Genomic DNA, 17,582 nt, shown 5'->3' with positions numbered 1-17,582 from the left:
CGGTTCTGTCGTGGAGGAATCTAAAATATCTTAAACTGTGTTCCGAAGATGAATTGAGGTCTTACGGGCTTGGGACGACATGAGGGAGAGTCTGACATAATTTTCATTTTTGGGTGAACTAACCCTTTAAGAAGCGTTAAAGGTGCAGTCAGCGATTTCTGAGAAACGCTGTTGAAAGTGGTTCAGACCGAGCACCACAACACACTTGTAGCCAATCAGCAGTAGGGGGCGTGTCACTCATGATGGGGGAGGAAAGCGAGTGAGGGAGAGGGAGATTTGAAGAAAGACTGTAGGGGAAGACATGGCTGAGAGACATTACAAAAGAGAAAAGCTCAGAGGAATATCACTGGAAAAAGAAGCATTATGAATATGATCAGGCAAGAGCTTTAGTGTTAATATTAGAAAAGCTTTCCAGCGCTCGAGAGACCTAAGCAGGAGGGCCTGAAAACAGAAGCTGATGCTTTGTTTCTGCTCTATACGCGAGTAACATTGGTTCCCTTTCAAGGGAACTTCGAGCTGCGTTTGAGACGCGGTGGGAACGCTCTGCGTGATTGCGTCATGAAGCACGTGTAAAATCAGTCCAATGGAAGCCCGATACGTCATGGGTGACGTCATAGACCAGGAAACTATAAAGCACCCTTGAAAACAGACCGCGACAGCTTCTGTTGTCTTCAGCAAGCGCTCTCTGTGATTCTGTCCTTGTCTATTTATTGTTGTTTGTCAAGCCCAATATATATATATCACTATCTATCATTATGGCGAGCAAAGCAATATTATAGACGTTGTGTTGTTCCCTGCCCTCGTTACATCACGGGTGGGGACACACATCAGCTTTTTGTTGCTGTTTGGGAGTGGAGCATGCAACAGTCATTTCTCGAGGGATCTGACTGTGCATTGCGAGAAGCTGTCCGTGAGGACGCTCCGCTCCCGCCGGGCGTTCTTCGAGGAGGACGGTTCGGTTCGCGTTCCCCGAGCGGGTCTCTCTGTTGCCGAGGCTCGGAGACGGCTCGTATTTCGGGGTTCGAAAACGGATCTGACAGCGGGGGTTGGGACGGGCTCCGCCCTTTCTCAGCTTTCACATGCCAGATCTAGTGTGCTGCGATTTCCAGTTCCGAGGAATTGGTATCGTTAGTGTTTTGTTTAAAAAGAAAGAGAACAAAACAAATACAAATCTTTATAAAAAGGCAGATGTTTGAGTTTTCAATGAATACATTTTCCAGCTCATAACTCTGTTGAATAAAGAGGAGCTTTTTTAAAGAAAAAAAAGGAGGTTTTATCTAGTGCTGTTGCCAGTTAAATATTTACTGGCCAGCTGAACATTATGAGATTGAAAATAAAGAAGAGTTTGTTAGATGAACTGTATCTTAAAACAGAAAAACTCTGTATCTCAGCCTCCTCGTCGGGGACTGTGGTTTTTCCCTATCTCCACACTGAGGTGTCGAGATCGTGGAATAAACCGGTTTGTATTTTATGTGTTTAATCCCCAGATGTCTGACTATAGTAATGTTTGGGTATTAAGTATCATAGTATGACATTGCCTCGGGTTAAAGAGACGCTTGCGAGCTTTCTCTCTCCCGAGTCGGCGTTATCGTTATTAACGTTACCCACCAGCCATCTTAATAATGAATACATTTTTATTAGGCAGCGCTGGTGGGTAGAGTATATAAGGACATGGATGAATGTGAGGGGCGACTCTCTGGGGAGGGTCGCAGCGCTGCCAGTTCGGTTGTTTCCTGCTGGTGGCCGCAGAGTGATATATATGTATATATATATATAAGTTTTTTCTGATATAAAGATAAAGGAAAATAAAGATATAATTATGTCTGTTCTTCTGGACGCTCCGCTTTCAAGAAAACTAAGAAATAAACCATTCAGCGGCGTTCCAGAGGTTTCTTCCTCACCAATCTAATGTTCCTGAGACGGCCTATTATGCTCCTCTCAGCACAAAGTGCAAAACAGAGCGTCGCCATTCGGGCTCCTCCGCAATTGAGGGGTACCTGGGTGGCGGTCGCAGTCTAGCCAGTTAGAGACATGCAAGATCTGAGGACTGTTTTATCTCTAAAATAGCTTTGACAAAGAAGAAGCCCTGACGCCGAGGCGATCAGGCTTCTAAGGGTGGTCCCCTCTGGGGTAGGGACGGTTTTGAGAAATCGTTTCTCCTCAGCGCCCTTTGGGGTGCGACTCTCTGAGGAGGGTCGCAGTACTGCCAGTTCGGTTTCCCTGCCGGTTCGCCGTTTCAGGGCACCAAGGTGTCAGTGTCCCCAAACGAGCCTTCAAATAAGAAAAAAGAAGAGCAGTCAGTTCGGTTTCCCTGCCGGTTCGCCGTTTCAGGGCGCCGAAGTGCCTGCTTTTTTCAACGATCCTCCGAGGAGGGTCGTAGGAATTAAGCTAGTTAGAGGTAGGCAAGATCTGAGGACTGTCATCATCTCTAATAAAGCTTAGACAAGAAGTCCTGTCGCAAGAAAACGAGGCTATCAGGCTTCTGAGGGCTCCTCCGGGGCAGGGATGGTTTTGAGAAATCTTTTCTCCTCGGCGACCTCTGGGGTGCGACTCTCTGAGGAGGGTCGCAGCGCTGCCAGTTCGGTTGTTCCCTGCCGGTTCGCCGTTCAGGGCACCGAGGTGTCAGCGTCCCCATACGATCCTCCGAGGAGGATCGTAGAGCGGTCAGTTCGGTTGTTCCCTGCCGGTTCGCCGCTTCAGGGCACCGTAGTGACTGTTCAACCAAGGGACGGTTTTGAGAAATCGTTTTTCCTCTGGGGTGCAACTCTTTGAGGAGGGTTACAGCGCTGTCAGTTCGGTTGTTCCCTGCCGGTTCGCCGTTCAGGGCACCGAGGTGTCAGCATCCCCATACGATCCTCCGAGGAGGGTCGTAGAATGGTCAGTTCGGTTGTTCCCTGCCGGTTCGCCGCTTCAGGGCGCCGTAGTGACTGTTCAAACAAATCCAGAGGCCAGTCTTGAGAGACTGGTTCCCCTAGTAAATTTCTGGCAGCGTGGAAACTACTGCCACATATTTCTCAGTGGGTCCTGCACACTATAGAAAAGGGTTTCAGAATTCAGTTCGGTTCTCGTTCGCCCAGATTTCTAGGGATCCTCCTCTCATTGGTGGACCCCGAGCAGGCTTTGGTTATGGAGCAGGAAGTACTGTCACTTCTGCAAAAGGAGCTGTAGAAGGGGTTCCTCCTCCCAGCAGACAGCCATTACTTCATTGTTTCCGAAAGAGGATGAGGGAGGTTCCTGAGGTTTGCTTTCGGGGGCGAAGCATACCATTATCGGGTTCTTCCATTCGGCCTAGGTTATTACCCCACACCTTTACAGTATGCGTGGATGCAGCTCTGGCTCTTCTGAGACTCCAGGGCATTCGCGTATTATACTACATCAATGATTGGTTGTTCCTAGCTCAATCTGAGTTTATGGCAGTTCGGCATCGAGATGTCGTTCTGTCTCATTAAGGATGTTGGGGTTGCCTCTCAACGCCAAGAAGAGTGTGCTCTGAGGACCACTTTTCTAGGTGTAGCAATTCTTACAGCCGTAATGGGGTATATCTAGGCCAGTCACTCACTGTGAAACAGTTTCAGACGGGTGGGTCTCATGGCAGTTGCGTCCAACGTATTACTTTTGGCCTTCTGTTCATGAGACCCCTGCAGTGGTGGCTCAGGATCAAGGGGTTTTCTCCGAGGGGAAATACGTTTTCGCATGATCAAGGTCACGCGGCTATGCCTTCGTGCTTCGGTCATGTGGAAGAACCTTGGTTCCTCGCCCAGGCCCAGTGTTGGGGGCTTCTTGTCGACGCATATTGCTATCGACGGATGCTTCCCTCACAAGTGGGGGCGATCATGAGTGGTTGCTCGGCGAATGGCGGACAACACACTGATGGTCTCGTATATCAGAGCAGATATCCTGTTGAGGCAGGGGCTGAGGCCCAGGGGATTGGAGACTTCACCCCGAGGTGGTGGAGCTTCTTAGGGAGAACTTTGGTCTAACTAAAGTCAAGTCGACCTTTCACATCGTTTGTACAACGCATTGCTCTATATGGTTCCCCCTCACGCAGCCAGCTCTTCTCGGACTGGATGCGATGGTGCAGGTGTGGCCGAGGCTGCACCTGTACGCATTTCCCCCGATATCTATGCTCCCGGAGGTTCTGGAGAGGGTTCGCCGGGAAGGGGCTCATCTGCTACTAGTAGCCCCATACTGGCCGACTCGAGTTTGGTTCTCGGACTCTGTCTCTTCTGGACGGCTCTCCCATGGAGATTCCGTTCAGGAGGGACCTGCTGTCCCAGGCAGGGGGCACGATATTTCACCCTCGACCGGAGTTGTGGAAACTGTGGGCCTGGCCTCTGAGGGGGCCAGGCTCATAGAATCCAGTCTCTCGACTGAGGTCGTTGAGACATTCTCCATTCCAGAGCTCCTTCCACGAGAAGACTGTATGCACTGTAATGGAAATTATTCTCCACCTGGTGTGGTGAGCGTCAGTTAGATCCTGTTAACTGCCCTGTTGGTTCAGTTCTCGATTTTCTGCAAGACCGTTTCTCTGCTGGATTATCTCCTTCCACCTTAAAAGTTTATGTGGCGGCTATTTCGGCCTATCATACCCCTCTGGGGGGTACTTCTATTGGGAGAGATCCTCTGATTACTCGTTTTCTCCGTGGTACATTGAGGTTGAGACCTGCACTGCACTCTAGAGCACCGGCTTGGGATTTAGCCATTGTACTTGAGGGTCTGGCTCTGGCTCCCTTCGAGCCTATTGAAGAGGTTTCAGAAAAATTCCTCACTTTGAAAGCTTTATTTCTCCTTGCTATTTCATCTATCAAGAGAATTGGAGATTTGCATGCCCTGTCGGTTGCTCCGTCATGTCTGGAATTTGCACCTGGTATGGTGAAAGCATTTCTATACCCTAGACCGGGTTATATTCCTAAGGTCCCAGTTAATGTTGGGGGCCCAATAGTGTTGCAGGCCTTTTATCCTCCACCTTTTAATACCCCAGATCAGGAACAACTGAACCTGTTATGTCCAGTTCGGGCATTGGATGCCTACGTTCACAGAGCTGCCCTGTGGCGTAAGTCAGAGCAGTTATTTGTATGTTTGGGTCACTCAGAAGAGGGTGCCCTGCATCTAAACAGGTTATGAGCAAATGGATAGTCGAGGCTATATCATTGGCTTATGAAGCGGCCGGTCAGCTTTCACCTATGGCTGTACGGGCCCATTCTACAAGGAGTATGGCGGCCTCTACGGCCTTAATTTCGGGAGTTTCCCTTCTTGGCATTTGTAATGCGGCAGGTTGGTCCTCTCCATATACATTTGTCAGGTTTTATGACCTTGACCTCTCCACTCCTGGGGCGAGGTTGCTTGCTTCTTAGTGTGCGCAAGGACTTCACACAGAACGGGCATTTGTCACTATGGCGTAGTTGGTATGGGGTTCCCACCGCGTCTCAAACGCAGCTCGAAGTTCCCTTGAAAGGGAACGTCTCAGGTTACGTATGTAACCCTGGTTCCCTGAGAGGGAACGAGACGCTGCGTTTGCCTACCATACTTCCTGCATGCCCTGATCGACTTGCTTCAGACTTTTTCAGAAGCTGTCGCGGTCTGTTTTCAAGGGTGCTTTATAGTTTCCTGGTCTATGACGTCACCCATGACGTATCGGGCTTCCATTGGACTGATTTTACACGTGCTTCATGACGCAATCACGCAGAGCGTTCCCACCGCGTCTCAAACGCAGCGTCTCGTTCCCTCTCAGGGAACCAGGGTTACATACGTAACCTGAGACGTTTTGCTGTGTTTCACAGATGTTAGCTATAGTAACAGGACAGTTTGGAGTGTCATTGTTTGTCTGGAGCTGCTGTGCTGCTGGCGACTAACAACCAACTCTTGCTCTTGTAGATACTCGTGTACTGTATGTTCATTTTTTGTTCTTACTTGTCATTCATTCATCATCTTCTCTTTGTTTTTCACAAAGCATTATTTTGCTTCGCTTCAACTATGATAAACAGTCATCCACTCTTACAATTCATGTTCATTCATTTTAGAGGCGGAGCAATAAAGGGAGGGGTGTGTTTGTTTGGGCTGATTTCAAATATCAAGAGTGTTTCTCATAAATCGCTTACTGCACCTTTAACTGAAAACTCTGTGAAGATCTAAAGGATGTATGCGGCTGAAGATGTTCAGTCATATAACTCTGTTTTTAAGGGTTTGAATGGCTTTGGACACAAATATATAAATCTTATATATTGAGCCAATGGAGGAATGCTAACACAACCCCCGAAAATCAACACGCAGATTCAGCCACTGAAACGCATTTTGTAATATAATTATTTAATTTAAATATCTATTTTTTTTCTTCATATATTTTATGGATTTTTGAAGAAAAGGTGAAGAAAATATTTAACATATTTAAAGGTTATAGGGTACTTTCTGGCCAAATTCAAAATAGCCCACCCCCAAGTTTCACCGATGTTATATATCTGCCAAAGCGGAATAAGCAGTAGTTATCACTATACACTACCGGTCAAAATTGTGAAATAATAAAGATGTTTAAATCATCTTTTGCCAATTAGGCTGCATTTCATTTATCAAAAATACAGTAAAAACATTAATAATGTGAAATATTTTTACAATTTTAAAGAACTGTTTTCATTTTCAATATATTTCAAAATGTAATTTATTCCCGTGAACGAAGCTGAATTTTCAGCATCATTAGTCGAGTCTTCAGTGTCACATGATCCTTCAGAAATCATTCTAATATACCGATTTGATGAGACATCTTTCAAAAACATTAAAAAAATCTTAATTACTCCAAACTTTAGACCAGTGGTGATTGTTTATTCTAAAACGCCCACAATAACCCGATCTATTGCTTAAAGTCCTAATAAATAAGTCACGAGTCTATATCCCGTCTTTTGTCTTCGGTACATGCGCACACACACACACACACACACACACACACACACAGCACAAGTCTGTTGTGAGACACATGGCAGGCAAGAGAGCGAGGGTCAAGTGACAGGGTCATGTTCCACAACTCACCACCGCCAGCTCTGGTGACACCGGTTGCCCACCCAGACTTGGAGACACTGCGAGGGTTTGAGGAATGGAGTACGGCACTGTGAACAGGTTGTTTGGTGCACTGACGTGATGGGCCGAGGTGGCAGGTCTGGATGAATCGTCACTGTCCTCATCAGCTTTGATCTTCTCACTAGGTCTCTATACACGTGATGAAGAGCGGAAACATTCCGATTTTTTACGTTTTTGAATCAAGTTAAGTATCTCATACTCACCAAAGCTGCATTTATTTGATCAAAAATACAGTAAAAACTGTAATATTGTAAAATATTATTACAATTTAAAAGAACAATTTTCTATTTGAATCTGTTTTAAAATATCAAAAAATTTTCCTGTATTGCAAAGCTGCATCATTACTCCAGTCACATTATCCTTCAGAAATCATTTTATTATGATGATTTGCTGTTCAAGAAACATTTCTGATTGTTATCAATGTTGAAAACAGTTATTTTTGTGGAAATGGTGATACATGTTTATTTATTTTTTTCAGGATTCTTTGATAAATAGAAAGATGGGGGAAAACTGCTTTTTGAACAGAAATCACTTTTGTAACATTATCAATTTTATCACTGCTACTTTTGATCACTTTAATGTGTCCTTGCGTAATAAAAATATGCGTTTGTTGTAAAAAAATAAAAAAATAAAATCGTACATATGCTTAAAATTCAGCTTTGATCACAGGAATAAATTACATTTTAAAACATATTCAAATAGAAATCTGTTATTTTCAAATTGTAATACTATTTTACAATATTATGGTTTTTACTGTATTTTTTGTTCAAATAAATGCAGCCTTGGTTAGCATAAGAGAGTTCTTTAAAAACAACAATATTTTTTTTACAACTTTTGACCAGTAGTGTATATTAATGTCTTCTTGCTTTCTCTTTCCATTCTCACCCTCCTCCTGAACTGTGAGCACACTTCATATTAAACTTCAATATTAACAGAAATCCCGAAAGCACAGAGTTACTAATCTTAGGAAAATGCTGATACCAGGTGAATGAGCATCAACGGATCTGAACTCACGTCTTGGCTTCTCTTCACTTCCTCTTGAAGAAGCTCTATGTAGCTCAGTCTGGAGTGCTGCAAACTCTTGATGGTTTGCAGAAGGTCCTGATAATCCGTCATGACTGCTTTACATGCACTGTACTATTGCATGCAGATTCGATTTCGCACATGGCATTAACAACATGCCCAGTAAGATGCCTTCCAGTTAATGTGGTACCAAACCCACACAGCTCTCCTCCAGTCTGCGAGACTGAGTTTGTTGAGAGGATGGCAGTCACAAAGGCACATGCATACACTCGTCTGATTGGCTGACTGCATGTCATGGGAGAAATGACATGCAGCCACCTGAGAGCACAGTGTCGGCAGTATCAATTATGGAAAAATCACACGGAACCACATGAGAAGGACGTTGACACAGGGTACGTTACATTTCCGATTGCAAGACTTAGGGGATATTCACACAGATACGTTCTGCATTAAAAACCAACTGCATGGAGCACAACAGAATGTATCAGAACACAAGTATTAAGACACATTTTTAAATGTTTAAAAGGAACAGTTCACCCCAAAAACAAAATTCTGTCATCATTTCCTAACACTTGTGCCATTTTAAAAATGCATTACTTTTTTTCTCTCTCAAAGAAAAGAGGCTACATTTCATAGAATGTCATTTATATTCCAATGTATACCATCCCAGCTTACAAAAATGTTCTAAAAACGTTTTGCTAACATCCCATTAAGTTATGAAAATGTTATTTCTGAATGTTCTGAACGTCCAGTTTTTAAAAAACGTTTTTTTTTTTGTCTTGGTATGCAAACGTTAAGGGAATGGAACATTCCCTTTTATCATTTTGCAAACATTATGGGAACGTTCCTTTGAAATGTTCTCTAAATAAAGGTTTACACTTTATTTTAAAGTGACAATTCCATTGTAGCCTACTCAAATAAGTACGGAGTAATATTATTTACATGTATAGAGTTTAGGATTACTTGTAATTATTATACATAATTTGCTGTTCTTACTATAGTAAGTAGCCTACATGTAGTATGTCATTTTAAAATAAAGTGTTACCAAACAAAATGTAAAAAAAAAAGCTTTCCATGAACAATGTTTTGTGCTAACGTTGAGAACAGGTTAAAAACCACATAACTTATTAGAACAACGTTTAATAACTTATTACAGTTACTGAAATAATGTAGGCTACATTACTTTAAGAAAACCTTATACTTTGAGAAACACTTTTATGTTGATATTTCTTTTTGCTTGACATCTTCAGTCACCATCAATTAATGCATGGGAAAGATTGGCTACATCTTCAAACTTTTTCTTTTTGTTTCAGAAAGGCAAGTCATAACTATCTGAAATGACATTAGGGGGGAATAAATGATGACAAATGTGTCATTTTGTAAACCGCTTGCCGTAGAAAACGAAACGCTTAGCGTAAACGAAATTCACCAGTCACGCCAATAAGGCATCCTGTGTATGACGTCTATTAGAAATAGAAAACAACAAACAACGGCAGACTTACTTTAACATAGCCTTGTTGCAAGTCCAACCTGTAAGGTAAAAACAGGTTAATGGATATTCTCTGGGCAGCAGAAGGAGAGAGAGCCCGCGCGTGTCCTACCCTACCCGCGGGAGTTAAAGATTTCTCTCCATTTATCCATTTCCGCGATCTGCTGGAGGATTTCATTCAGTTCACCGCTCGCGTCCACATCAGCGTTCATCTGCAGGTGACAGGAAACATCGCTTCAAGTCACTTTCCTGACTCGAGTTCACTAGGATTCCAGGTCAAACAGTCTCACGGCTCCCCCGGGTTCACACAACAAAAGAATAAATAAGTGAGACAATCGCCCGGTTGCGTACAGACCGAACGCGTTCTGGCGTTTTTCTCTGAGCATCGTGTTTTAACACGGCGGGTCAACAAAACACGTCTCTCGAGAACACCGTTCAGTTCCGTTGCGCTCAGTCCTTGTGAGCGCGTTAATGTGCATGATTGGATAGCCTAGGGTGAAGTCAGGTAAAGTGGGACAATTTTTGGTAAATTGCATTTTAAACAATCAGTTAGAATGTTGTAAAATTGTATGTGTTTTGTTTAAATAGATTGTAATGAAGGCCACTATGGTGAAATTTTCCCAATTTATGTATTTATTAACAAACTGTTCATCTTTAAACACCATCTGGCACCCTCTTCACCAAACTGGAAGCAATCAGGTTGACTGGGACACTTTGTTAGGGAAAGTGGGACACTATTTTATGGTTAAAATGAACATGAGAAATACAACCCCAATTCCAATTAAGTGTTCCCTGAACTGTTTGTAGGGGAGGAACGGCAGCTTTTTGGGGCGGACACCAGCAGGCTTATGCACTTTGGTTGTTTTTGGTTTCTTTTTGTCTGCTTAAAAAAACAGGGATGCCATTAATTTTGGCGTACTGGAACGCAATACTCCGTATATCACTGCGTTCCAGAGGGAACCCCCTTTCAGCTAATAGTTTAACAAGGCTTGCCAATTCCTTCTCAGCCTGAGCTGAGGGCAGGGGCAGGGGCGATTCTAGGATTTTTTCAACTGGGGGGCACAAGAGGGGCCACAATTATTACAGAGGGGCCATTCGTATGTTGTGTATTTATGTAGAACTGTAGATATCCAAATCATTTCAAGTTCAGTAAGCTTTAAAATCAGCAATAAACAGTGATACCCTATTATCTTTTAATAGCAGTTATTCACTGCTCAAAATCAAAACAATAAAATACAATTTATATTAACTTTTCACTTTACAAAAGTGAAAGAAAAACTGTAATAAATAAAATAATCCAATGTATTAGTGTACAACTCACAAATAATAATAAAACAGCCTTATTTATATAAATGCATAATTATATTAATCATTCATATAATAATTACACAATTAATGAATTCATATAACTGTAATAAAAATTTAATAAATCTTTTTTAAATCCTTGATTATGCGGCGATGGAATATGCAGGATATTTATGCAATTTTATGTGATGAAATTGCGGGAACTTGCAAAAACTGCGGTTTGATGAAAAAGAGAGAAAAAGTGATTCCCTAACACCCTGTTCTCACTAGGCTACTATCTTAATGTAAAGAGCTATTTCTTATTACTTCCTATGATAAGCAAGCATACTACATCACAGAAAGTGCTGGAATATTTCATTTTGTTTTATTTCAGACCTTAATAAACACATGGCTCAAACTTACAAAACACTGATGAGTCAAACAAGTTCTGTAGCTTTACAAAGGGAATATGCTACAACTTCTGTAAAAATGAATAAATAAAATATGAAAAAATGTTTCCTGTTTTACAGCTTTTCAATGATGTTCATGTCGCGTAATTACGTCACTTCATAACGTTCCCATGGCAACAGGGGGAAATGGCTGCTCTTGTGTGAAGTAAACGCAACATTTTTCAACTTTCTGCTAAGATATATGTGACTTTCTTTTTTGCAACAAAAATGCGGGGATTATGAAATCACACAAGCCCCGCATATTTTGCGTAGAAATCGGCAATTTATACGGCAAAAGTGCGGCGTATTTGAAAAAATGCCCCCGCAAGGGCCCGCATAAATGACTTTGGCTGATTATGCATTGAATCATGCGATCGCATAATCGCGTTTTTCTGGAGGGACTGAAAGGTGATGTTCATAATAATAAATTCTAGATGGAATAGCAATTGGCATTTTACAGCACCCTAAGTGCCAATTTTGGGAACATGCCATGATAGCTTACAGCAACCTATTTTTGTGAAATCATACTCGAAATAAAAAAAATATTGCAGGACTTGGGACTTTCAGACAACTGTGGACATCTATACTTTATTTTTATGAAATAAAGATATTTTATGATATTTACAATATTTCAGTTAAACTGCACTTGAAAAATAACTTTTATCTTACTTCTTAACAGTTGAACAAAACAAAGTGTTCAATGAGTAGTATACAGATTACATCTAGCCTACAGTAATTTTATAGGCTACAACAGACATTTTATAAAAATATATCAATAAAACCTAAATCAATGTATTCGGTATTGGACATCAATTTAACATTGACATTAGATGTTGAATTTACATTGAATTTTGGTCACCCGACGTCGCAACTAAAATTTAACCAAATATCAACGTCTTATGACGTTGTGTGCCTGCTGGGAATAATCTGTTATGTCTCATTTAACAGACGCTTTTATCCAAAGCAACAAGTAAGAGAGCATTTAACACACACTCGACACAATCCGGCGCGACGAGGTCCATACTGTTGTCTTACACGTCTTACTGCGTTACAGGAGTAGGTTAAATCATAATAAGGAAACTTTACGTATGATTCATGTCATCGCGACATACTGTAACACATTATACTTACAGTGTGTGTCAAAACAATGATGTAATCGTCCTCTGCTTTTTTTCTGGGGTGCATGCATGGAATACATTAGACGGCCAAACTGCAACTAAACGAACACGAAAATTCGCAAGAGCAACAAATTTGAAGCACATGGCAGACGCGCCCAATAGATGCTTCGCGCTGTGATTGGCTGAATGTTAGTTCACTCAAGTCTAAGTAACAAATCAGAGAACACGGGCGGAAATATTGGCGCTGGGTCAAAAAAAAATGAAAAAGAAATAGAAAAAGCTCTAGCTTGCTATTCTTGGTCCTCCTTGAGAAGCATCGCGACGCGGAATCATGAATTATTCTACTACAAACTGAAAGATTATGATTTGAATTTTTGAATGACAGACAAGTAGAAGGGTGGGGGCACACCGGGGGGCCAATCAGTTTTCAGGAGGGGCCAGTGCCCCCATGGCCCCTCCCCTGTCTACGCCACTGGGCAGGGGGCTCTTACCTGAGGCATGGCGGTAGCCACTCACCAGCCCTTTCACTTGCCGTTACAGTGTTGATTTTGGGATGTTCCATGCCCTGGCTAAAAACCTTAATTTTGGTTTGTGTCCTTCAGTCACCTCCTGCTCATATTCTTCAATAGCCCCCGCCATTCTCTCTTCACTCCACTGGTTTAGTTTTCTTCCTTTCCTACTTTGCTGTCTTTTCCTTTTCTGTATTGCCCTGTTCTGTCCTGTATCGGTTTCTTCTGTCTCTCTCTGACTGTCCCTCTCCTCTCTGTATGGGTGCTATCTTGTGTATTGAAGTTACCAACCTAAAATTTTATATTCAGACACATTATTATTACTTATACCTTTAAAATGTTATCTTTTGTTCATGAAATGGCTGCACTGTGTTTGATAGCATTAGCCCTAAAAACTGTCCCACTCAACCTGAAATGCACTGTCCCACTCAACCTAACACTGTCAGGTTGAGTGGGACAGTGCTGTGAATCTAATTTTCATAAATATTTTTAACAGTTAGATGCTCATTGTTATTAATCTCCAATACACAGATAGTATAAATGTCTGTAAAAGCAAAAGTGTTATTGATACATCATAAGTGACAGAATTATCAACCTTATTATTCTAAAATAGATTTACACTTGCCGGGTGGCTTACCATGAGGTCCCAGGAGTCAAGCAATTTGCAAAATAACAACCTGACCACATCTGTGATGTCACACCTATCACAACCTTTATTTCATATCCAATAGACATTCAGCTACAACACAGTAACAATTGTTGTGATTGGCTTACAAAATTAACCCTTTACAGTACCCAAAAGCTTAGTGTCCCACTCAACCTGATGTCCCACTCTACCTGAATTCACCCCTACTGTACACTTTTAATAGTTATAGAATAGAGTAGGCCCTATCGAGTAGTAGGAGGCTACTTTTGTTTGTGCACTATTTAGGTTGTGGTAATTAGATATAGCAGGTGTTTCAGTACAGGGTGGTGGTGCATGGGACCGTGGTCAAGACGCCGGTAACTGGTGTCCGTGTTAACCCCATGAGTCTATTTGGTTAACTGGTGACTAATGCCGCGTTCCAGGCAACCTTTTACCCGTGTTTTCCCAACCTTATACCCGTGAAAGTGCACTGGAACTGCAGTCAAACCCGTGACTTCCCACCCGTGAACTCGTACTAGATCGATGTACTCCAAGTTACGAGCTCTGACGTCACATCGCCCGCGAAACCATACAAAACAACTATGGTGTGTTTACATCTAGCTACCACAATTCCTTGCGCTCAGGTAGTTTGGCGTGACTGGCCTGGAACGTGACAAAGTCGTGAGTCGTGGTTTGAAGTCGTGATTTACGTGCTCAAAAAACTGCCCGGAACAGCATTACTTGCGCTTAACCCGAAACGATCGGCCGCAGAATCGTCAATTCCTCAAACATACAGCCAGCAACATGTCCGCGTTACTACGTAGGCTAATGTTAGTATTGTTGTAAAAAAAAAAAAAAAAAAAAAAAACCCATTTCATTACTTTTTACAGCAAAAGTACGTTTAATAAAAAAGGTCTTAAAATCCTCGTCGTTTCTAGATACGAACTCGTCCAACAAAACCGCTGATGCCACTTTAGCGAATTATCTAATTGAGCTCATTAACACCTGATTTAATATGTGGTAGGCTACTTAAATCATTCACAATTCTTCTGTTTCATTACTAATAATAGTGTTACATTCTAACTTACTAATAATAGCAGGTAAATTCGTCGCCCTTTCTGCTGAAATAGTCCCACACAGTACTTTTCGCTCGCTTCCTTTTGCTTGCTCGGGAAAAAATGTCTGCAGGCAAGTGTGTGGTTGCGTGTGTCGACGCGCCACGTGAGTTAACCAACCGAGACAAATATGACTGTGTTCCGGAAATAAAGCTGTGATGTGTGAAGAGATTGAGAGGTCATGTTTTTTGCTATTGCACTAAATGTAAAAACAAGTGAAACAGATATAACATATATGTTGAAAACTTGGAATATTTGTAAGGCAACAAATTATGTAGTTATTAGCATTTGTTTCAGCTTATTCTGAAACATAAGTTAGTAAATCAAAATAAACATTAAAAAACAATTAAATCATGGCTGAATTCACTCTGTCTATCCGATTTGTGTTTTTCATTGAAAGTTTTTTGGTAACACTTTACAATAAGGTCTCATTTTGTAACATTAATTAATAACATGAACTAACTATGAGCAATATATTCTTACAGCATTTATTAATCTTGTTAACAAAAACAAATTTAGTGTTACCAACTTTTTAAAATAATTTCGAACAAGAGGTTATGCTGTGAATCCTGTCCTGCTTTAATTTAAATATATTTCCTTTGAGTTTGTACTCTGTAAAAAGTAAATAAATGACAGATTCGCTTAAAAATTAGGTCAACCTATATCTGCCAGAAAACCACAAGACCAGCACAGTTCTTCCTGCCATTACTGCATTTCATCGACACTGCAAGGCCAGATGTTTGAAAAGCCTACCTTATCTCTTCTTTACCAGACAGCTTGGCTGGCGAAAATCCTTTAAACTCTGACAATAGCTCAAACCTCAGTGTGAACGACCTCACCAAAACATTACTTATATAGCCGACACTTTATATTCAGGAGGTGGACAGACACATGGCTTGACAACATGACAGAAAGCCTCCTTTCATTTTACAGTTTCCTGGCAGCAGGTGGAGTACTTTGTTTCTTTTCTGTTGCTTTGAATTCTGTGGTAACAAAGCTGTGCTCGTAAATGCTGTCTTTCTCCTCTTTCACTGTATTGTTTCTGGAGGCTTCAAACCTCCCAAATACATTCTGTGTTCATAAAATGTAAACTATTTACAAAACTGTCATTCTTCTTTGTTTATACAGTACAAATACAAAGCAATACGTTATAAAGAAAAACTGAAACTAGTTCGTACAATTTTATTTTGAATAAAGGCACAGGATTCATAGTGACCGGAAAATCTGTCCTCCCATAACAACGATGAAAAAGAGTGTCTCAGAATTGATACAGCATATCTATGCATACCATAATTGAGTATTTAAAAACATTTTTTTGTTGTATTTTTGGCCCCTCTCATTCTATATCCCAATAATCACAACTAATGAGTACTGTATGTCAAATAACTAAAAGTAATGTACAGTATTTTAATTACATTTAATTATTATGATTTTTAATTGACTTAAAATCGTGTAAAAACACAGTTTAGGAATACCATTTGAGAATATTTCATCGTATACACACCGACAACTGATCCATTAAACATTTTGTTATCATTAATGTGGCACATTTGCACAATGTGAGTGTATAAACACATAGGCCTATAACACAAGTAAGAATTAGCCATTCATGAAAAAGAAAATGCAAATAGATTAATAATATCATTGAATAACCTATTAGTAGTTAAACGTAGAAGAGTTAATGAAAACAGTAACACCATATTGATTATCTAATAAGGGATAAATCAATAGCAATGACCACGTACACACTGCAGTTAAATTCGGTTGTCAGTTCACCTTTTAGTGATTAATCCTGTTCTGAACACGGTTCAGTAATTTACGGGAGTGACCACCGCATTCTACAACCAAATTAACTTAAGAAAAATGTAGGTAGTGACAACCGCATTTACAAAAAAGTGTGTGCGCAACCGAACTGAACAACTAGATGTTAATTACATGTTTAAATGCCCATCAGAGATGTGTCTCTCTTCTGTATGTGTGCGGTGCAAAAAACGAAAAAGAAAAAAAAAAAACAGTAAAAATGGTACAAACTTTGAATCATTCAGGTTGCCAGATCTTGCTAGAAAAAAAAAAAAGAAATGCTTTATATTGAAAACAAGACCAAAATATCGCGACCAGCACCTGCCCACTGTAATATTTCCATAAACTTGATCGCATTACTAACCAAACCCAACAAGCCCAAAACGTGTATAATAAGTGGACATGGCAACACACCAAGAGCGCCCTCTGCATAGCATCCTTAAGGCCAGTTCACACCAAGGACAGTAACTATAAAGATAACGATATAGTTCTCAATATTTAAGAAAACAGCTAAAACGATAACGACACAGAGAAACGATACACTCTAAAAAATGCTGGGTTGTTTCAACCCTATTTGGGGTCAAATATGGACAAACCCAAACGTTGGATTAAAAATGCAATTTAAAAAATGAACCCAATGGCTGGGTTTGTCCATATTTGACCCAAAATTGGGTTGAAACAAGCCAGCATTTTTTAGAGTGTATCATTGGAATCACTTTTCAGAACGATTTTATCCAACTGAGGAACGATAAAAACATTGAAAGCCAATCAGAATCCATCCTGCTGTAACGAGCTCGAGCATTTAAAGTGACAGGCGAGCACACGCTTAGAATAAACAGAGCGATATCGTCCGCTCGTGTGGACGCTAATATAGTTCCCTATCAGTCAGTCACGCTCGACGTTACTTCAGAATTAAAACAACAAATTGAGATCTTGTCTGTGAGCGACGATATATATTATATAATCTGATTTAGATTCTGTTATATATTTTCTTTTCAGGGACGGTGTTTTGTAGGGTTTACCTGCCCTTTTCTTTGAAATCACGTTCGTTCTGTTTTGTTAGTGTATTGAGGGTAATTTGCTTGATTTTGATTTGGATACATTG

The 17,582-nt window shown here is 41.0% G+C and overlaps 1 protein-coding gene across 3 annotated transcripts in view; it reads right to left on the bottom strand.

Annotated features, from left to right (window-relative positions):
* The window catches only part of mindy4b (MINDY family member 4B), a 30,217-nt gene extending 14,582 nt beyond the window's left edge, over positions 1–15,635 (bottom strand). Inside the window, exons 1-4 of one of the 3 annotated variants that reach the window (XM_056266021.1) lie at positions 15,447–15,635; positions 9,695–9,789; positions 9,591–9,618; positions 7,018–7,194 (exon numbers count right to left, since the gene is read on the bottom strand). In XM_056266021.1, the coding sequence (XP_056121996.1) occupies positions 7,018–7,194; positions 9,591–9,618; positions 9,695–9,789 (300 nt within the window). In that variant the 5' untranslated portion in view covers positions 15,447–15,635. Of the gene's footprint in view, positions 1–7,017; positions 7,195–8,079; positions 8,519–9,590; positions 9,619–9,694; positions 9,790–15,446 lie in introns of those variants that run through there. The other 2 variants (XM_056266019.1, XM_056266020.1) reach the window with 2 other exon arrangements.
* Between the last annotated feature and the right edge of the window lie 1,947 nt (positions 15,636–17,582).

The sequence above is a fragment of the Rhinichthys klamathensis genome, unplaced genomic scaffold, assembly GCF_029890125.1.
Source record: "Rhinichthys klamathensis goyatoka isolate OS25496 unplaced genomic scaffold, OSU_Roscu_1.1 h1tg000243l_1, whole genome shotgun sequence".
NCBI classification, from domain to species: domain Eukaryota; kingdom Metazoa; phylum Chordata; class Actinopteri; order Cypriniformes; family Leuciscidae; genus Rhinichthys; species Rhinichthys klamathensis.
Note: the sequence above shows the minus strand (reverse complement) of the source record. Positions and strands in the feature narration are given on the sequence as shown.